Source organism: Acytostelium subglobosum (genome assembly GCF_000787575.1).
Source record: "Acytostelium subglobosum LB1 DNA, scaffold: scaffold2, whole genome shotgun sequence".
In the NCBI taxonomy this organism is placed as follows: Eukaryota; Evosea; class Eumycetozoa; order Acytosteliales; family Acytosteliaceae; genus Acytostelium; species Acytostelium subglobosum.
The window spans coordinates 818,503-839,249 of record NW_012236530.1 but is presented as its reverse complement, the minus strand read 5'-3'; the positions used below and the strand labels follow the sequence as shown (position 1 = coordinate 839,249).

At 46.9% G+C, this 20,747-nt stretch overlaps 8 protein-coding genes across 8 annotated transcripts; 2 read left to right on the top strand and 6 right to left on the bottom strand.

Moving 5' to 3' along the window:
- Window positions 1-113: 113 nt before the first annotated feature.
- SAMD00019534_011070 (hypothetical protein) lies at window positions 114-1,231 on the bottom strand (the record flags this gene model as incomplete). The annotated part of the gene is made up of 4 exons (XM_012903074.1): window positions 114-245; window positions 342-869; window positions 943-1,074; window positions 1,154-1,231. Coding segments are annotated over 4 exons (870 nt in total), but the record flags the coding sequence as incomplete, so codon positions are not given.
- Window positions 1,232-1,557: 326 nt separating this feature from the next.
- On the bottom strand, window positions 1,558-2,207 carry SAMD00019534_011060 (hypothetical protein; the record flags this gene model as incomplete). Its single annotated transcript, XM_012903073.1, has 3 exons — window positions 1,558-1,766; window positions 1,842-2,067; window positions 2,139-2,207. The coding sequence occupies 3 exons, from the start codon at window positions 2,205-2,207 to the stop codon at window positions 1,558-1,560; spliced, it is 504 nt and encodes a 167-aa protein (XP_012758527.1).
- Window positions 2,208-2,692: 485 nt separating this feature from the next.
- Window positions 2,693-4,695, bottom strand: SAMD00019534_011050 (hypothetical protein; the record flags this gene model as incomplete). The annotated part of the gene is made up of 2 exons (XM_012903072.1): window positions 2,693-4,448; window positions 4,529-4,695. The coding sequence occupies 2 exons, from the start codon at window positions 4,693-4,695 to the stop codon at window positions 2,693-2,695; spliced, it is 1,923 nt and encodes a 640-aa protein (XP_012758526.1).
- Window positions 4,696-6,252: 1,557 nt separating this feature from the next.
- On the top strand, window positions 6,253-8,103 carry SAMD00019534_011040 (hypothetical protein; the record flags this gene model as incomplete). The annotated part of the gene is made up of 1 exon (XM_012903071.1): window positions 6,253-8,103. The coding sequence occupies one exon, from the start codon at window positions 6,253-6,255 to the stop codon at window positions 8,101-8,103; it is 1,851 nt and encodes a 616-aa protein (XP_012758525.1).
- Window positions 8,104-8,199: 96 nt separating this feature from the next.
- SAMD00019534_011030 (hypothetical protein) lies at window positions 8,200-10,739 on the bottom strand (the record flags this gene model as incomplete). The annotated part of the gene is made up of 2 exons (XM_012903070.1): window positions 8,200-10,590; window positions 10,650-10,739. Coding segments are annotated over 2 exons (2,481 nt in total), but the record flags the coding sequence as incomplete, so codon positions are not given.
- An 828-nt stretch (window positions 10,740-11,567) lies between these two features.
- Window positions 11,568-12,327, top strand: SAMD00019534_011020 (hypothetical protein; the record flags this gene model as incomplete). The annotated part of the gene is made up of 2 exons (XM_012903069.1): window positions 11,568-11,627; window positions 11,710-12,327. The coding sequence occupies 2 exons, from the start codon at window positions 11,568-11,570 to the stop codon at window positions 12,325-12,327; spliced, it is 678 nt and encodes a 225-aa protein (XP_012758523.1).
- Window positions 12,328-12,514: 187 nt separating this feature from the next.
- On the bottom strand, window positions 12,515-18,957 carry SAMD00019534_011010 (hypothetical protein; the record flags this gene model as incomplete). Its single annotated transcript, XM_012903068.1, has 6 exons — window positions 12,515-12,985; window positions 13,056-13,181; window positions 13,262-13,548; window positions 13,617-16,605; window positions 16,673-17,937; window positions 17,994-18,957. The coding sequence occupies 6 exons, from the start codon at window positions 18,955-18,957 to the stop codon at window positions 12,515-12,517; spliced, it is 6,102 nt and encodes a 2,033-aa protein (XP_012758522.1).
- Window positions 18,958-19,579: 622 nt separating this feature from the next.
- On the bottom strand, window positions 19,580-20,570 carry SAMD00019534_011000 (hypothetical protein; the record flags this gene model as incomplete). Its single annotated transcript, XM_012903067.1, has 2 exons — window positions 19,580-19,599; window positions 19,703-20,570. The coding sequence occupies 2 exons, from the start codon at window positions 20,568-20,570 to the stop codon at window positions 19,580-19,582; spliced, it is 888 nt and encodes a 295-aa protein (XP_012758521.1).
- Window positions 20,571-20,747: the final 177 nt, after the last annotated feature.

The window sequence follows — 20,747 nt, the reverse complement described above, 5'->3', positions numbered from 1 at the left end:
ATGGCAAGACCCTGAATGTATATCTTTAATCCAAATGGATCGATGATTGATTGGTCGCGATTGGAAGTGAAAAGTGGCAGTCCATGAGAAAGAAGGATGGGATATGTCTATACAGTGTTTGTCAGTTCATGAGGCGAAGGTGCCTGTGTCGGAGAAACTGGTTTGGATTGTTCACTTTGTTGTTGTTGTTGCTGTTGCTGTTGCTTCTGTATAACTTGTTGTGTCTTTTGTTGTTGTGTCTGTGACTGTGGTTGTGTGGCAGTTGCTGGTCCTTTAGTCGTGGCCGCTGTAGCATGTTGCTGTTGTTTCTGCTGTTGTTGAGCAGCAGCAGCAGTAGTTGCCTGTTGTGTCTGAGGCTGAGTCTGTGCCTGCACTTGAGTCTGTGTTTGTGCTGCCTGTGCTTGTGTTTGTACTTGTGGTTGGTCGGCAACGACCAGTCTACCCTTGGCATGAAGGTACCGCAGAGCGTGATATTTGAATAGTACAGGGAACTGATTGAAGTTCCTGTGTAGCGCCAATACGCCATCGTCCTTCTCCAGCAACATATCGATGAGAGCGTTCTCTTGTGGCTCGCTCAGCTTTGCCGCCTCCTCAACGACACCTCCTTGCTTGCCGCCCATTCTAGAGACAAAACTGATGGCCTGATCCAGCTTGATAACATCCTTGTCCTTGATGTCCAGTGTGACGTTTCTCTTTGGTATTGGTTCGAAGCGTGACCAGAACACAACACCTCCATCCGGTACCATCTTGAGGTCCTTATTCTTTGTGCATACCTCTGTGAAGTGTGGCGGTGTCCATCTTGCCATGTACTTTACATCTGCCTGATCGAGTTCGACACCAGGGAACAATGCAGGTTGATGCTTTATGATCTTTGTTGTTGACGATTGTGATTGAGTAAGTATGTAGGTTGAATGAATGAATGATGATATAACAACAACATACTTCATTCTTCAACCTATTCAGATTGTTGGTACGAATGACTATCGATACCATCTCGCCATCGGGATACTCGACTGTTCTCACCAGCTTTCCAAATACATACGTCTTGATTCCATGAAATACTATAGATGCACCCTGTATGTTGTCTGTCTGTTAGTCTCACTTACTTCCACTCATACTATGACACCATGCATGCATTCTATTGATTACCTACACCCATATACCTCCATCCACCCTCAATAAAGGTGACGACAGGTGCAATTGCTGCAAGGAACACCCATGAGCCTGTCATTCTTTCTCTCTACTATTTCTCTTTGTCTCTTGTTATAATAGGTATTATTGATTGATTGATTGAATGTACAACAACAACAACTAATTGTTATATATTGTTATAACAAATAGTCATTATGTCCTCTGCTGGGGCATTCAAAGTAATGAAAGACCTCAATCGATGACACACAAAGTTGTTGTGTTTTGCGACTTTGGAGGTCCTCTCGAACAGAATGATGGCGTGTCAATGGGCACAACTCAGAGATAAGATGTTTACCTGTCTAGATTCTACACTTTATATACTATTGTTATTATTATTATATGACTCTAATAATATTGAACTATTCATTATCTAGGCTTGATAGTTTGGAATACACCTTGGAATCCAGACATGATTGGACTCTCTGCTTTCTCCATCTTGTTCTGTGCATCGTAGTTTGATACAATGATGTTTGGATTGGTCTCTAATACCAGTCCACCCATAACCATCTCATCCAATATATAATGTACCTTGTCTGCGTGGAAGATCAAGTGTAGTTCACAAACATTCTCAAAGCCTAAGTATCAGAACGAAGTAGTCATTAGTGAGTGAGATGAATGAATGAGCGATTGAATGATTGATTGATACTTACACTTATCTAGTGTCTCTACAAAGGTTTGAATGAGGTCAATCATTGACAACTCACTCTCTGATGAGTCGACTACGAATATAAAGAATAGTGTTGCAAAGTGTCTATATATGATCTTGGTGTCGGTATCGAATATATCTTCAACCTCTAGGAAGTTACATGATCGATCCGATCTCTTTGAAACCAATAAGAACAAGTCTCTAATAATCTGCTGTTGTTTATCTATTGACTATTTGAATCATTTGAGTTAGAGAGCGCTATTCAAATACAACTCAACTCTTTGATATTGATAACACCTACACATTTCTCATAGAACTTGGTCAACCTTGCCTTGCCGCTGTTATTTACAATAAGTATAGCTTTTATCATCCTCTATCTCTCTATCTCTGTGTCTGTGCTGTGTGTTTGAATAAATGAATGAAAGAATGAAAGGGTTTGTGTCATCGTGGTACACATTGGGAATATGGGCCAAATCTGATTTCACGATTTAACTCCGAGAGCCCGACACCGGGGAAGAGGTATAATAGAGAATGTTTACAAATACTTCCTTTTGGGTTTATTGGAGTAGGTGCATTGACAACACGCTTGGCATGTTGCAACTGGCCATTCATCATTGCTTGTCAATGATTCGACTGACAGCATGCATGACTTGGTTGGTTGGAGGAGGGGGAAGGGGAGCGAGGATGGTCTTTGGTTGTTGTTTGTTTGATTGATACTGGCTGGATAGTTTGGTAATTGGATTTAGATTGATCTGGGCTGGGATGAGTCGAGAAGAGGGGAAAAAAGGGTTGAGGGAGGTAGGAGTTGTAGTCGGAAGATGGGAATGGAATGAATATGATGAAGATTATAACCCATTATTGATCCTCGCGTGGACTACTGTTGGGTGTCGATATCTGGCTGGACGTGTCATTGGGACTGGCCATGGAATCGAGAGAGAACTCCTTTTTCAGGAACGGTGAAATGATTGGATGGTGTACAGACACCTTGGTCTTTACCCAATCCTTATGTGGCTGTGGATGATGGCTGTTGTTGTTGTTGTTGTTGCTGTGTGGTGATGAGATACTGGGTGAGCTGTATGGTGTTGATGATTGTGGCGATGGCATCACTGATGACGCTGTGGACGATGACGACTTGCTGCCATCGTCGTTCAAGATGTCAAACTGTCCGACGCGGAAACAGATGCACGTCGTGTGATCCATCTTGCCTGGATATTTTACAAAGTCCTGTGGCAATCGCTTGCCGGACATGGTCTCCATGAAGTTGCGCGACGTCTGTGTCGTGTCCCAACAGTGATTGATAAGCTTGTGTGTGATCTCGGATGGCGATGTAATTCCCTGCAGCATAGTCTCCAGGAAGTTGGTGGTGAAGGCCGTCTTGGCCTGCACGGCCTTGGACAGGTCGACATCGGCCCACTTGGCGCCCGAGAGATTGAACTCCTTGGACATGTCGGCGGGCGTCTTGCCAAGGTGCGAGGGGTCGAGGTTGTCGTGCACGCCGTCTGTCACCAGTAGGATGATGTCGCCCTGGTTGACACTGGCGCAGAACACATTGAGATTCCTCAGGTCTGGCTTGCCCTCATCCAGATGTGGACCTAGACGACCACCACAGTCCTTGGCATCCAGACTGACTCTGTTGCCCTCTGTAATATCTGACACTTCGCCATCGGTGATCAGGTAGGCCTTGCAATCACCGACCGACGCCAATACAAACTCCCACTCTGGCGACCACTTGTCGTCGCCTTTGTTGATCTCGAGCAGAAGGCCTCCCAGCAGGGTCGTGGTGCCGGCCTCCCACAGGTCGTCCTTGCCCTTGAGGATTGAATGATGTGCCGACTCGAACGCATCAAAAAGGATCTTGCCAACTTGCTTGACATCCTGGATGGACTCGCTCTTTGAGATACAGTACTCGATGAATGCTTCGCTGGCCTTCTTTGCGGCCTCTTGTGGACGAAGGCCCCAGTTGCAGCCATCGGCCAAACAGGCAATCAATCTGTTCTCGTAGATCACGACGTTGTAGCGGTCGGCGATGGGGTCGCCGTCTCTGCCCTTGGAGCCAATGGGCGAGGGGTAGGTGCTGGTGGACAGCGCGTGGACCGAGTCGCCGTATGTCACCTGGTACAGCTCGCGTGCCGCACCCGCCACTGTGTTTGCCTCAGTGGGCGTCGGGCAGTCGGGCCCAGAGAAGCGCACGTAGGACGACGACTTTTGTTTTAGTGGCTTGACCAATAGCTTGGGCAGATGATGGTAGTGTGTGCTAAGCTCGCGCTCATCATAAGTGAAGCCATTGGATAGTTGTGAGTCGTCGTCATTGTTGTTGTTATTCACAACACTGCTTAAGCTGCTGCTGCTTGTGTTTATCGATGTGGACGACATTGACAACTCCTTCTTCAAGCTGGCGATTGGCAATGCGTTTGAGCTCGGTTGCTTCTTATCCAAGAACTTGATAATATTCCACTTCTTCTTCTTCTTCTCTGTAGAGTTCGTTGGCGACATTGCCAACTCACCACTTCCACTACTTCCAACACTACCAATTGATACTGGTTGATTATGTTCATTCGATGTACCCAATGATGATGGTGATCTCTTTGTAGTCGCTCCATCAACATTCAATCTACATTACATTACATTACATTACATTGATTGATGTCAATATCATGAACCTGTCATATCCACATCCTCTATCTATCTTACAATTCATTATATTTGACCTTTAGATCGTCCAACTTTGTTCTCAGATCCTCTGCCTCCTTCTTGTACTTTATACATAACTTCTCCCATTTGACAGCTTCCTCCTTCCAGTAGTTTGCTCTTGTTGCCTGGTCAGAGTAAGCAATTGGGTCCGATGTCTTTAAACTCATTCTATATCTATATCTAGCTATCTATCTATGTATCTCTCTGTATCTCTGTATCCTTGTCCAATAATAATACTGAATGATTGAATGATTGATTGATTGATTGATTGAAATGATATGATATGAATGAACCTAGAATGTATACATTGGTGTCAATAACAAGATGGACGATATGAGATGTGATTGATTGTTATAGAGTGAATGAGTGAATGAAAGAATGAATGAATGATTGATTGATATCAGTGGTAATCGCGAGGTGTATACACATCGACACTTAATATTATAATGAGTAAGCAATCAATGCAAAGTATATAATAACAATATATATACTTATATGTGTATCATCGAAAACAACAATTATAAATGTTGCATCATCATGTGAGACACACAGACATGGGATGGCATGACAGACATCGATGTAAAGACGTCTGTCCACAACCACACACATTGTTGTTATTGATGATGATGATTTGGGTGTGTGTGTTTGGATTGACTTGAATGTGTGTGGTGTGTGAAAGGAGAGAGATATCTGTTGCAGTTGAGTTGGAGATGACATCACCTCTTGAGTTGATGGACGGGTTGAAAAGGTTGATGTTGTTGGACATAATATAATATCAACCACAAGCTGTCTTACCTATGTATGTTTGATTGATTGATATGAATACTACTAATATTACAATAAAGCTAATGATTGATTGATTGATATAAGTTATTTATATTTAAATACAAAGTTTTAACTATGTTCTAGAATGAGGTATTATATATAAATAATGATGAATGATAAATGATAAAGATTTCGAATGAGGCTCCAATCTAAGTCATGATTGATTCCCATCAACGATTTTGATATTGAGGCGACGATAGGGCGGAGGTGTTATCAACTAATGGTAAGACACTCATTAACACACACACAACCACCAATCAGTAGATGGAAAGATTGATAGGGAGCTGGCAAGCTATGAGGGTAAAACGGTGTTGTAGGGAGGACAACTCCCAGAGGCAATCACGTCACTCTACCCATCCATTTTATTAATTTTTAGTTGTTACGATCACACGGTGTGTTTTTTGTTTGATGGGCGAGGCACATCGAACCCCAACAGATATTTCTTTTCCTCCGCTTCGTCGTCATAGGGATGTATGTTTAGTTTATCATTGTGATTACTAAACTGGATAAATCCGTACTTCTTATTTCTTTTGATTGGATTAGTATTGGTGGTCCATTGTAGTACTAATTGGTTGCTTGATTGACTGAATGAATGATGATTGATTGATTGGTTGGGAATGATTTTGAAGTTTGTTTGAATCTGGTTTTCAATTTTATTTTTTTTGAATTGTTGGACGATTCACAAGTCGCTCAACATTCTCTTTCTTTGTTTGTTTGTTTGTTTGTTTGTTCATTCGTTTCATTGATTCACGCATTGTATCTCTCTATCAACCAACCATCACAAACACAACACTACTATATACATATACATATACATATACATATACATATACATATACATATACATATACATATATAATATATATACAATATTTATAAACAACAACAACTAGTTAGCAATGACAACACTTGGAGGAAGTAGCAGCACAAGCATCAGCAGTAGTAGTGGTATTGGTGGGACAGTATTGGGTGCGTCAACATCATCATCATCATCAACTACAACAACAACAACAACAACTACGACCACATCATCATTGGATGGTAAGCAACAACAACAGACACAAACACAATTGTCAGCATCACAAAAGAAGAAGTTACAAAAGAAAAAGAAGAAGCTTGCACAGTCAGAGGGTGGCGTTTCGGCAGCGGCCGCAATGGCCGCAGCATTGTCATTCCTTCCATTGTCACAGTCGGACGACGAGGGCATCTTGGACTACAAGGTGGGCGGCTATCATCCAGTGCGCAAGAATGACGTGTTCAATGGACGCTACCAGATTGTGAGCAAGCTGGGCTGGGGCCACTTCTCCACCGTGTGGCTGTGTCTGGACAAGGAGACGCAGAAGCAGGTGGCGCTCAAGATTGTGCGCTCGGCCAAGTCCTACACCGAGACGGCCGAGGACGAGATCAAGCTGCTCAAGGCCAGCGGCAACTCTGTGGCGGTGGCGCGTTTGCTCGATCACTTTGTGCACAAGGGTCCAAACGGAAAGCACATCTGCATGGTGTTCGAGGTGTTGGGAAACAACTTGCTCGACCTCATCAAGCACTACCGCTATCGCGGCATCCCCCTGCCACTCGTCAAGTCGATCATGAAGCAGGTGATCATGGGTCTCGACCACTTGCACACACAGTGCGCCATCATTCACACCGACCTCAAGCCTGAGAATGTCTTGCTACGGCACAAGTTTGATGTGTCCATCGAGGACTTCACCTGGGGACACCAGTACGGCTACTACCGTAACAAGCGCATCAATGTACCGGCCAACCAGCCCCCCTCGCCATCATCCTCCTCTGAGCGCTACAGCAGCACGTCCTCAGACGAGAGCACCGCCAGCAGCCAATCAAAGAACTCTTTGAGGAAGAGTACAGACAGTCTGCCACCTCCCGTCCATCATCGAGATGAGCAAAAGGCAGCAGCAACGGCAGCAGCGTCAAAGGCAGCAGCAGCAGCAGCTGTGGTCGATGCGGAAAAGAAGGAAGAGATCAAGGAGACAACGACAACGGCCACAGTCACGAGTACTGATGACGTTGTTGTGATCAGCGAGCAAGAGAAGGAGGATGAAGTTGGAAGGATATACAGCAATGGAAGGTTTTATTACTCCTTGGACAGCACCCGCACTGTGTCGGGCGAGCAGCTTACCGTGGACGCCTATCCACAGGTGCAAATCGTCGACTTGGGCAACGCCTGTTGGGTGAATCTTCACTTCACCGACGACATCCAGACGAGACAATATCGATCACCGGAGGCCATCGTGCGCAGCAAGTGGTCGGTGCAAGTGGACATTTGGAGCGCAGCATGCATGGCCTTTGAGCTGGCCACAGGCGACCACCTCTTCAAGCCCAAGGCAGGCAACACGTTCAACAAGTCTGACGATCATCTGGCTCTGATGATCGAGCTGCTGGGCAAATTCCCCAAGTCGGTGGTCAGTCTTGGCAGCAAGTCCAAGGAGTTCTTCACTCAGAAGGGCGAGCTGAGGAACATCCCACAGCTTGGCGAGCAGTGGCCTCTTTACAACGTGTTGACCGAGAAGTATAAGTTTGGTCATCAAGAGGCAACCGAGTTTGTCGAGTTCTTGACACCAATGTTGCACTACATGCCCGAGCGACGTGCCACTGCCAAGGACTGTCTCAACCATCCTTTCTTGAAGGATACTCCACCAATCATCACACCCTCCACCACCACAACTCCATCGACTACAGCAACCAACTCACCAGCAGCAACAGCAGCATCCAAGGCAACAACCAAAGGATAAATGATGATGTCCAAATTTAAATATACAATACATGATCATTATATAATTAACATTGCCAATGTTTAATGTCCACATATTACAGGTCGACCCTCATTGATTGGTAGCGCGTTCAGTGCCATATGTGTCGTAGAGAGAAAAGACGTTGAACTTTGGCGCCACTGGTTCGTCGGCATCCAGTGGCTGTGTCGGGTAGAAGACAATGGTGCATGGTCTGTCCTTGAACATGATGAATCCATTGTCCGAGAAGTTGCCAGGTGTAGTGCTCTCCAACCACACAAACAAAGCAACTTCCCTCGACTCGATGGTTAGCTCCACCAGCCCCTCACTGTTCACCTCTTCGTTGGTAATGTGCACATAGGGTGCCTTGAGATTGAGCTTCTTGTACGGACCAAAGAAGTGGGTGTTGTCCGTCAGGCACTTCAAAGCCTGCTGGTCATTAGACACTTCCAGCCATCCGTAGGCAAAGCGTCCATAGTTTACAATGCCTGCGGGGAACAGACTGGTCTTCTCGACACTGAACACCATCTGATTGGAGAGCGGCTCCACCTGCACTTCATGCTCCGCCTCAAAGGTCTTCTCGCCGCTGACCACGTTCCAGAGCTCGACATGGATCTTTCCTTGGACACCGCTGGTCGGCTGATCGTTCGTCAGCCAAGCCTCAAGGTTGCCCGTCTGTTGGTTCTCAACGAACGATAGCAACAGAGGCTGGTAGAATCTCTTGGCAAAGTATTGCAAAGCCTTCCATGTGCCATCGTACTCGATCGATGACCACGATGGGCCAACCCATATGTCATTCAATTGCCAATAAAGTGTTCCCATGCAGTATGGCGACATCCTACGCCAGTGCTCACATCCAGTCTTGATCGATATAGCCTGAAGTATCTGTGTGGTGTAACAGAGATGCTTGAAGCCATTGGGCACGCGGAAGTGAAGAGCCGTGTGCTGTAGCAGTCCAAGGTTGCCCGGTGTTGGTGAGCGCTGTCTGCCTTCCATCTCGGGCGAGGTGATGTTTAGTTGCTCGGGACCAGAGAGCACGCTGCGAAGGGCACTCTCGCGAGGTAAAGATTGGAAGCCAAACTCGGAGAGGAAGCGGGATTTGGCTGTGAGGTACTGAGTGAATGGCTTGTTTGAATGCCACACCTCCCAATAATGTGTGTCGCCTCTGGTCTGATCATTGGTGTCGCCCCATTGATGGACACCATTCGATGGTGAGCTGGGCCAGAAGAATGATGTTGGCTGCAGCTGCTTTAGAGTTGGCAGGATGGTCTCAATGTAGAGCTTGTTGTAGTCTACAATATAACGTGGTGGGTTCTCTTTGGATGGCTTCCAAACATTGATTGCCTGCTCATTCTCATTGTTTCCACACCAAAGGGCGATGCAGGCGTGATGACCAATGCGTCGCACCTGGTCGATGACCTCCATGCGAACATTCTCCAAGAAGTCTGCGTTGGATGGGTAGAGGGCGCATGAGAACATGAAGTCCTGCCAGATCATCACGCCATGCTCGTCGCAGAGTTGATAAAAGTCATCCGATTCGTAGAGTCCTCCACCCCACACTCGTAGGCAGTTCATGTTGGCTTCGGCTGTGCTGGCGATAAGGTGCTCTAGTTGGTCACGTGTTATGCGGTTAAGGAAGGTGTCGGCAGGGATCCAGTCTGCGCCCTTGGCAAACACACGGACGCCATTCACCACAATAGTAAACTGTCCTTCGGATGTGTCGATCTTGAAATCGCGCATACCAATGCGCTTGGTGATGACCAGAGTCTCGCCAAGATAGAGATGGATGTCATATAGTGGCTGATCGCCATAGCCATTGGGCCACCATTTCAATGGCTTGTTGATCTGAGTGGTTATGCTAAATGAGCTGTCGCCCATCTTTGTTGATTGGCTCGCCAGACAGGTCTTGCCCAGTGACTCACCACGTCTTGAAACCTCCAATGTCCAAGTTAATCTCGAGTCGATTGATGTTTGAGCAAAGATATCGACCGTTGCACTGAGATGCACATCGTCGTTGTTGTGAGTCTGTTCGATGTACAGGCCTCTGACAACGGGTGTGTTCCTGGCAATGAACTCCAGGTTAATGGGCTTGTATATGCCCATGGGACAGAAGCAGGGACCCCAGTCCCAACCAAAGTGGCAGCCAACCTTGCGTATGAAGTTCCTGTGATGGATACCATTGGGATACTCCCACTGGGGTATTTCATATCCATTCTCCAATGCCTTGCGTTGACAATATACTGCCGGTGAGTATATAGTCACACTGATTATGTTCTTGCCAACCATTAAGTAGGCACCAACATTGAAACGGTAACAACGGAACATATTCTCCACGTCTCCAACATGATGATCATTGATCTTGATTGTGCCAACAGTATCAATTCCCTCGCACACCATCTCAACATGACCAGCATTGTCCAACTGTTCCTGGCTGACCTCGACCTCACACGTGAACTCCCAGTCTGATAGTGCAATCCATCTAAACTCAATCTTGATATCAAGTTAGTGAGTGAATGAGTGAATGAGAGAACGAGGGATCATGAACATACCTCTCTTTCACCAACATAGAGGTCTGGAATTAGATTACGTTGCATCAGTGTTAGATGGACATCTGTTGGTATTGTGACATTGTCAAGGGTGATCAAAGGATCTGAACCAGGATGATCAATCATTACTTGATCATTTTCGAAAGGTTTCAAATCACGTCTCTTGATCTGTGTGATCTTCCACTCCAACTCTTTTAATTGGATTGTATTCTTATTCATTATTGTTATAACAACTTATGAAGATAAAAGAATGAACTAGAGGATGAAGTTGAAAACCACTTTGTGGGGGGTGGTCAAGTGAATAAATCACCAATTTTGGAACTATCCCCAACAATGTATACCCATCCAATCAACTGAGACGAGGCCATCTACGTCAAGAAGCAAGGTTGTGTGAGAGCAACATTAAATTCAACTCAAACTGTAGCTATATTGCTCTATCCCAGACCTGCCCTAGTGATCATATTAAACATACATTCAACATATAAACAAATACATTAATTATATATATTTACATTGAATTGTGGAATGTATGTTTTCTATGTCACATACCCTCATCTATTTGTTGATCTATTAATAATCAATTTTTAAATCATAAATCCTTCCCGATTTGGCAATAATTTTGGATCTTATTATTACTTGTCCTTGTCGATTTCTTGGACGATTTCTTTGTCTCCCTACTAAGAATTCCATACCTTATCAAATATACTTTAGCAATTACTTTGGCACCTCACCAAAGTACCCTTTGTCAATAATGGATAAATGGTGGCGAAACAACTATTATTATCCAAGACTGAGAATGTGGCGCTTTTTTTCAAATATTTTTCAATGACTAGTCATTCCTCCCATCCTTTTCTGATACATTATTATCCTGATTCAATACTCCTTTACTCTCATACAACCTCTAGTTATTATCTACTCATAATGGTGGACAACAAAGTAAGGAATGGCACTCCTCTGTACACAAGAGAGGATGTTGATATTGTAAGTGTTGTTTATAGTATTTGTTTATTTTGTTTTATAATTATTAATTAATATTAATAATTGCATTCCATTGATTCATCAGATGTTGGACAAATCTTTCAAAAAGTACTCAGATAGGATCAATAAGAAAAAAGTCTATATACCATTCTACAACGCATTCACTCAGTCAAACGGTGTCTCAGCAGCAACTCAATCAGACACTGTCACCCGTGAACCAGTTATTTTCACCTCCACTCAAACATATATTGTCACTTCCACTCAATCAAACAGTGTCACTACCACTCAATCAGACACTCGTAATGGCAAGGGTCATCAACGACCATCATCTGATGATGTACACCATTCACCAGTCAAACAACCAAAGATATCTGCCCTAAACCTAGCAAATTCAAGGACACAACATAAACAGAGCCGTGCCAACTCATCCGAGGACGACACTACATCAGAAGACGAGGCAGACCGAGCCAAAGTACTTGGGGTTGATCCATGGGACCACCATCCAGTAGTCAAAGAGGGTACCCTTGTTATGGCCAGGTCCACCGATCCTGCCCATCTAAACATCTTCCGGAAAGGAGTAGTTGTGAGGGACAAGGGTGGTGTCATCAACGTCACCTTTCAAGGTGCTACTGAACACAATGAAGATGTTCAACGTGAATATGTATATGGTGTGGAGCTTCAAAAGGCAATAACAAGTATCTAGGTAGAATTGATGGCAATTATCTACTTGCGACATTCATTTCCTCCAAGAAGAGAGGCCGCTACCTGTTTAATGTTCACACCGGGGGCCTGCCAATCAATATGTTCCTGCCGCTCTTAGATGTTTACCTACCATCGAACATTTAATAAACATACTTTGTAATTACCAACAAACAAATACTCGGTATAGTTTATTCCAGATGACTCATCTTGTCCTTGTTATCGTTGGGTACAAGATGCTTAACCTTGGTGAACTTGTCTGGCACCATTGTGAAGTAGAGCCACATGGCATCTCTGAATCTGATCTTGTACTGCTTGGGCGAGATGACAGTGGGCACCTTGCCACCACCACCCATGATTCCAGACTGCTTCACCTTCATCTCGACGACCTTGTCCCAAGTGAACTTGCGCATGTAATCAATAATACCTACTACCAACTGGTTGTTGTTTGTGTCTATACCAGTCAGCAGCGAGTAATCCATCACATTAAGTGAGGATAAGAATGCGGTATCATTCCATACTGCCAATGCCAAACGTGTCTTGTCATACTCTGACAAACATATCGGTGAGGCAAATGATGCTTGTAGCAAGTTCTCATCGAGCAACACCTCTGACTCATTCTTGACCAGTCTACTCCTGAGTGATCCCTTCAAGTCATATGTCTATGATGTGTGTTGTCTATGTGTAAGTAACATGGCCGCTACTATCACGTGAATGTCCAGCCCAACATACCTTTGTTACATTCCTGTTGTAGAACAGGTTCTCCATGACGATGAGATCCTTCTTTAGACTCTTTCCATTGTTGTCCTTCCAACGCACACTATACACACCAAGTATCTTGCTCAGTGCAGTTGGTATCTATGTTGTTTTGAATGATTGAGGGTTAGTTAGGTTGGCGCGGCCACAGATGATTGGTTGATGGAATGGTCTGGACTTACCTGATGGAGGTATGATTTACAAAGGTACTCAAAGTACAATGGAGCAAAGTCGAGGAATGATTCCAACTCAATCCTGCTGACATTCTTGAGGATGTAGCGATCATCCAGTGTCTTGTTCCATGACGAGCCACTCTTGCCACCCTTGGCAATCCATATCTTGGACCTTGTAAGTGACTCAATGAATGACTCCTCACTGCAGACCAGCTCACGAAGTGCACTGAACTGCACTGGGTAGTATGTTGTACAAAAGATATTCAACTCGTATCCATTCTTCTCGAACTTGTATCCTAAGGATAGGATGGGGATGATTAGTCAGCATGTGTCGCGTGCTCATCAATCATTCAATCAAACTTACTATTCCTAATCTCTTTCCTCTGACTTGAGACTAGTAGTCGCGATATCCTGAGGTTCCTGTCGTTGAACATTCCATCACTCTTGATACCGTTGACATTCTCAGTGCTGCGGTGACTGCTGCCTGGCGTGTCTGCAGCTGGCGATGGCAGCTCATTCTGCGATGGCGTTGATGAGAGCGATGGAGTGGAGGTTGGCGTGGTGTTTAGCGGTGAGCTCTGATCACCGGCAGCACCAGCATTGGCATTGGCCATGGTCTTCTTGGCATCGGCCTGCTTGAGTGCGTTGGCCAAGTCTGTGGCACGCTTCTTGGCGGCCTCTGTCGTGCTCTTTTGACGCAAGAAGTTGCCAATGTCATTCTTGGGCGTGTTGGGGTTGATGGGCGTGTCGTCTGTCTCTTGGTAGGCCGGCTTGCCCAGCTCCTCCTGGATCAGCTCGTCAAACGAGGCCTTGAACTCCTCTGACACCAATGTGTAGGCGATGGTTGTGCTGGGCTCATTCTCGTAGATGGCAATGTTGTCCGAGCCATCCAACAATAGGAATGGCATTGTTGGTCCGAGGATCTTGGTCGAGGAGATGGACGAGACGATTCCAGCGATCGTATCGATGAACTTCAATGGCTTGTTCTTCACCTCCTTTGGTGGAAGGTTGTTGTTGTTGTTGATGTTGTTCAAGTTGGAGTAAGAGACGAATGCGGTTACATCAATCTTTGAGTCGGACATTGTGACGATTGGCTGCTCGCCAGGCTTCAGTGTTCCTCCTGGCGAGACGCTCCTCTTCTCCACCGTGCCATTATTGTCCAATGGTACAATCGCAGTGCTGGTTGGTTGTGGCTGTATCTGTTGTTGCTGCTCCACCGCTGGCATGTATGAGTTTGGTGGTGTGGTTGGCAGGGGTGCCATTGGTGCCGGCACAACTGTGACCACTGAGGTGGCAGCCATGTCTTCAAGCTGAGCCTTGAATGCCTCTGGCGACATGCTGTGTCTGAGATGAGTGGTCGCGTGAGGCGACGTGTCATTCGATGGATCAATGATTGATCGTCTGGTCTTTTGAAGTGATGTACTGTTGACAATGCCATGCAGCTGAGAGTTCCACGTCATGAACGAGGCGTACAGCATCTTGGTAAGGCCGACACTGATCTCCTCCGATATGTTGTCAATGTCATTGCCAAGATAGACGCCAATCTTTGTGAGCACCAGCTGACGCTCTTCTGAGAGCGCCGGCATCAGGTTCTTGGCGCGGTCCTCGCCCTCCTCGAGCAGATCGTTCAATCGCTCAAAGATGTCGTTGTAGACCTGGTTGGCGCACTCATTCAGCAACTCAATTTCGCGCTGGCGAACATGTTGCTTCACGCCCTGATTGGACGAGAACACCTTGGACGGCAGGGTCAGCTGCAGCACGGGCAGTGGCTCAAACGAGAAGATGGCAGCCATGTCCTGATGGTAGTAGTAGGTGATGTGGTCCCTGCTCATGCTGTGCGTGCAGTCACCATAGTTGGCGACGAACTGGCTCTGGCCGTAGAAGGTCAGCTCGAGGTACTTGCCAAAGGACATCTCCCACGCCTCATTGGCCATGACCTGCTCGGGCGAGAAGACGTTGCATATCTTGCAACGAGTGATGATTGAGATGGCGCCACTGCAACGCTGTGGCTGCGACTGAGTGCTTACAGGACTGATGCGCTGCAGCGAGATGTTGATGCGTCCATTGGCATTCATAAAGGAACGCTCGTGCTCCAGCAGTGGACGGTTGCAGTCCTTGATTGTACAGGTGTGTGCCGTGTTGAAGCAACACTTCATGAGGAACTCGCCCACTGTCATATCGTTCTCTGTGTAGTAGTCGATGGCATGCAGCTCGAATGGGATACACTGATTGGTGTTGCAGAAGATTGAATGAGTGAAGACGATTGATTGATGGTCCAGGATCGACTCGATCTCGATGGGGTAGCGCTTGGAGTAGCAAGGGTCGAACGCCTCGGATAGGCCGATGCCCAGGATCTCATCCTCACCAAACGTCTGCAGCACCATCTGTTGCTGGCCCGAGTCGGCGTGTGGGAAGTGGAAGCTCTGCAGCAGTGACTTCTTGTTCTTGTTGTGCTGCGAGGTGAAGTGGAAGCGCCAGGGAATGTGCGGGAAAGACTTGGGCAGCGGGAAGCGCATGAATGGCGTGCACGACAGGCGTGAGGAGTCTGCCGTTTGCTGCAGCTGCAGTTGCTGGACGACGTTTATGGTCGACGACTGGTCCTGCAGGAACTTCATCTCCACGTAAGCGTTGTGCGTGGCGTAGATCGCAAACTCGAGGATCTTCTTGATCTTGGACAGGGTTTGAATGCTTTCGCCTGCCAGCGTGATGGTGGCGCCAAGCTCGGGCGGACACTTCTCAAAGTACATCAGTGTCTTCTTGTGAGTGCCGCTCTCCTTGAGCGATGTCTCCTCGGTGAATGTCTGCACACGGAACTGTCCGCATGTGCCCAGCTGCTTGGACATCTCGGTCTTTGAGGCGATAGCCTGTTGGCTGCTTGGCGGGCTGTTTCCAGCGGGTGCCATGGCAGGCGCAGCCGTGACAGCAGTGTTAGCGGCGGCCGTGCTCGTTGGATACATGTTGTCCAATGTGGGCAACACCTCGCATCGTAGACTGCGACCCAGTCGCTCAAGCACACGAGGCTTGACATTGAGTGCCAGTGAGATGCCAGAGTCGAGGAGGAACTCTTGCGCGTGTCTTGACACGGTCTTCTCGACCAACACCAAATCAGGCTTCCTCTCGGCGATCTTGGACACCAGAATACGCAAGTACTCTCTCTCCTGTTGCAACAGCTGATCAAAGAACAAGAACTTATTCTCCACACGCTGGAACTCCACTGAGCTGCTCAACAACAACACTCTTGGGTATATGAAGCGACTGCGCATCTTCTTATGTGTCAATATCTTTGTCATCACCACACCATCAATGTAGTTGTACTGGGCCTCCTGGCCTTCAGTACCAGGTAGCTTCTTGATCTAAGTGAAGTGCATGATTGAGTGAGTGGATGAGGGATAGTTTAGGCAAGGACACACTTTGACTTACCTTGATGTACTCGCCAGTGGGCATCTTGTCGCCCTCCTTCACAGAGATCTTCACTTTGGTGCAGGCATCATGTGCTAGGTTCATGATGACATCTCCCCACTTGGCCACATCGATGTGGTCCTTGGTCAGCAGCTGGGTGACAATGGCGCCAATATGTTGGCGATAGCAGTCGTAGAGTGGCGAGTTCTTGATCTGATTGCGATGCGATGTGGTCAGTGGCGACTTGGCAAAAACAGCACTCTGCTCCTTGCGTGGCAGAGGGTACTTCTCCAGGAACTTGGAGCGGTTCGTCGTCTTGGGATGACTCTTGAGTGACACAATGCTCGGATCACTAAAGAATAATGATGATGGCGAGATGCTGATAGGAGGGACACCCTTGCCCTTGCCCGGCGTGGCTGGGTGGTGATGTCCGCCATGATGTGTGTGTGGATGGATACCTGTACTCGTGTTGATGTTGTTGTTGGCCATTACTGGCGCGGACGTCTTGAGTGGGTGGATGGAGGACGTTGGATGGTTGGCGTGGGCCGCTGCGTGGTGGCCAGACATTGGCGGCGACATGGGTGCCGTTGAACCTATGGGCAACACAGACATTGATGATGCCAAGCTCGTGCTTGGTGTGGGTGGAGGAGACGATGGGGACGACGACAGCGAGAGTATGCTGCGTGTCTGGTGACTTGAGCTGAGTTTAGGTGATTGTCCACTGCCACCCAATGATGTAGTCGCATCGCTGTTTGTGGCCTGCTTCGAGGAGTCGCCCTTGTCGCTGAGGGCCCTGGGTTTGAAGTGTGGCAGGTCAGACATTGAGTATGAGGTGACCGAGCCCTTGCCATTGGGGTTCGCAAAGCCGGGGATGAGGCTTGATGAGCCGCCAAGAGTGTTGGCAAATGGATGTCGTGTTGATGTTCCAATGATATCAATCGACGACGATGTTGATGTAGTCTGCTGCTGTTGCTGTTGTGTCGCAATGTGATTGTCCACTGCCTCTTGATTGTCCTGGTTGGAGATGTGCTCCTGAGTGGGCAACACCTGCTCGTCCTCTGACAGACCATCGGATGATGTGTCGTCCTCTGATAGATCATAGTTCATCTCATTGCCACCAATCTCGCGCATCAACTTTGAAAGATGCTCTTCTAACTCCAAAGGCGATGGATCAGTCAAAGGCAAAGGATGTTCAGTCTTCTTTGAGAATGGCGACTGGAACGACGGCACATAGTTGATAAGCTTGCTTGCAAACAAGCCTGCATTAGTGTTGGCCGCTGTTGGTTCTATAATGATTGATTGTGTCAGTGAGTGAGCGTGTGTCGAATGCATGTCAACCTACCATCACTGTACTCATCAGAGGCGAGCTCGGGACGGGGAGGAGCAACCTCCTCGTCGCCAGTCTGTGTGGTGTTGTATCGATTGTAGCAATAGTTGCACACTCTTATCTTGTCGCCGTTGCCAATCTCGATTGATAGCTGAGAGCACTTCCAACAAAAGATTTGTCCACATAGACGACAATGATGACGACGCTTCAAGATGGTGAATGGCGCCTCACACTCGTAACACACGACACTAGAGGCGTCGGGCATCCAGAACTTCTTGTCGGGCTTGGCCGAGTTGTGCTGGAACTTTGACCGCAGCACCTCGACCAATGTGGCCTTTTCAGATGCTGAGGGGTCAGTCGACAAGTCGCTCGCACCCGATGTACTCAGTTGTTGAGAACTCTGTTGATTGGAGAGTGTAACATCGGTGAGTGAGCCATGGCTCGAGACTGAGGGGTCGGATGTCGACAGATCCATCGCCGATGAAGTCAATGATGTTGATCCCGATGATCCAGCAGCAACACCACTGCCACCGCCTGACTGTGAGTTCTGTTTCTGATGATGATAATGATGACTATTGTGCGACTGCTGTGGAGTATGTTGTGGCGTATGTTGTGGAGTATGTTGCTGAGTATGTTGAGTTGGAGTATGTTGCTGTGTTGGAGTATGTTGTTGTGTTGGTGTATGATGATGTGGGATTGACTGTGGAGGTGTCTGTGCCTGCGGCTGAGGAATTAGTTGTGGCTGTAGCTGTGCTTGTAGTAGTTGCTGCTGTTGCTGTTGCTGTTGCTGTTGTTGTTGACTATGTTGTGATGGTGGTGGAGTTTGATTGGACACTGATGACGATGATGAATGTAATGATGACGATGCATGAGAGGTTTGAGGCTGTTGTCCATACTCAAACTCTGGCAATGGACCAAAGTCATGTTGATTCTCTTCCGACAGATTCTGAAAGAACCTCGTAAGAAATGATGACTGCATGGTATCTGTTCTATCTCTCAGCCTGTCTGTCACTCTCCTCAATGTTTATAAACCTATCTAATGTTACTTCAAGTTCTTTCTCTTTCTCTCTTATCTATTATACAAAACACATTAGTTGGTGAGATATATATATATACTACATATAAATACAACTCTATCTCTATCTCTATCTCTATCTCTGACTTTGACTTTGACTTGAAGCTAATACTTGTTGTGTTTGAGTGAATTCTACAATTTGTTTGAAAAAGAGAGAATTCGAAAGATATTTCGATTGGCTGAAGGGTTGGGAACAATCGGAGCCAACACCATTGGTAAGCAATTGAGGTGACATGATGTGATGATGATCAGTCTTGGCACCAGTCTTGGCACCAGTCTTGGCATTCACCAAGTATATATTATGGTAAAGATTTACATCGTTTATTTATAAATAATAGGGAGGGAGTACGGAGGAGGGAGGAAGGGGAGGAGGAGGATTGATCAAGTTGTTTGATTGGACTGGATGGATGGATGGATGGATGGATGGATGATTAAATACACAGGACATAGAGTAAGTTCAATAATATTAGTAATGTGATAAGTGTTGTGCATTGGGATTGGGCTGTTGGACTGGCTCCGCCGCCAACTAGACCATGTATCTCTCCACTGTCATCAGGTCGAATGTATGATTGTCGATATGAATCAGACCATGTGTTGTTGATGATTGTTGTACATTTTGGTTCAAAGTACGACAGTGGCCTTGTCATACAATTGTAATCCGAAGTCCATAATACATCCAAAGAGTCCGTAGTCACGTAGGCCTGAAGATTGGTGATGCCCCGGGGTAGTCCCGCGTTGGCCGTGATGCCCGCGAATGGGATGCGACCGGTGCGATTGCCCGGCTTGTACTGCTCGTGGAAGGGCACCTTGCGCACGTTGAGGAACTGGCAGTAGTTGGACAGGCGGTAGAAGTACTCGGTGCACAGCACGACCGGCTGTCCATCGGGCGGGAACGGGTTCATGTAGAAGATGGGCGTGACCTCGTAGTGGTAGTTGTTTGGACGATGCTCGAGCTCAGAGCGGCCCAGCACCGAGTACTGGTCGACCGAGCACAACACACACTGGAGGGCCTGCAGGTGCTCCATGCACATGTGGGCGTGGTAGCGCGTGTCCAGCACCTCGTGGTACTCGGACGTGGTGATCAAGTCGGGCGTCGAGCCGTTGAACATCACAGTCTGGAAGCCCGTGTCATTGATCTTCTCGCCGGCGCAGTCGTAGAGCGGCGCGTAGAACTGTGTGGCAATGTTGTCCAGACGTGCTTGGAAGGTCTTCTCATCGGTCTGCGAGCAACACGACTTCATCTTGCTCGTCTCATCGTCAGCGTCGTAGAGGAATGAGCAGCGCTGTGGCGTGTAGGGCACGTATGGTGCGCCGTTGAGGTCGGGCGGGAACATGCATTCCACCGGATACGAGTATCTTATCTCTGGTGGGAATGGCTTCTGTGTTGGTTTAGATGTTGCTGATCCTGTTGTCGTCGTCGATGCTGATGTTGTTGCACTATTTGTAACACCAGCATTATTATCTGTTGTTGATGACTCTGTAGTTGGAACGAATCCTCTTTCACGTGATTGAACCATCATTCCAACATCATTATTATTGATGTTCATCAACAATAGTATTAGCAACAATATTAGTTGCCTTTGTAGTTGTATCATTATTTGTTGTTATTGTTGTTGTCTGTCTGTCTGTCTGCCTGTCTTGTGTTGAGTAACTGTCTGTCTGTCTGTCTGTCTGTTTGTTAAAGGCCTAGCCTT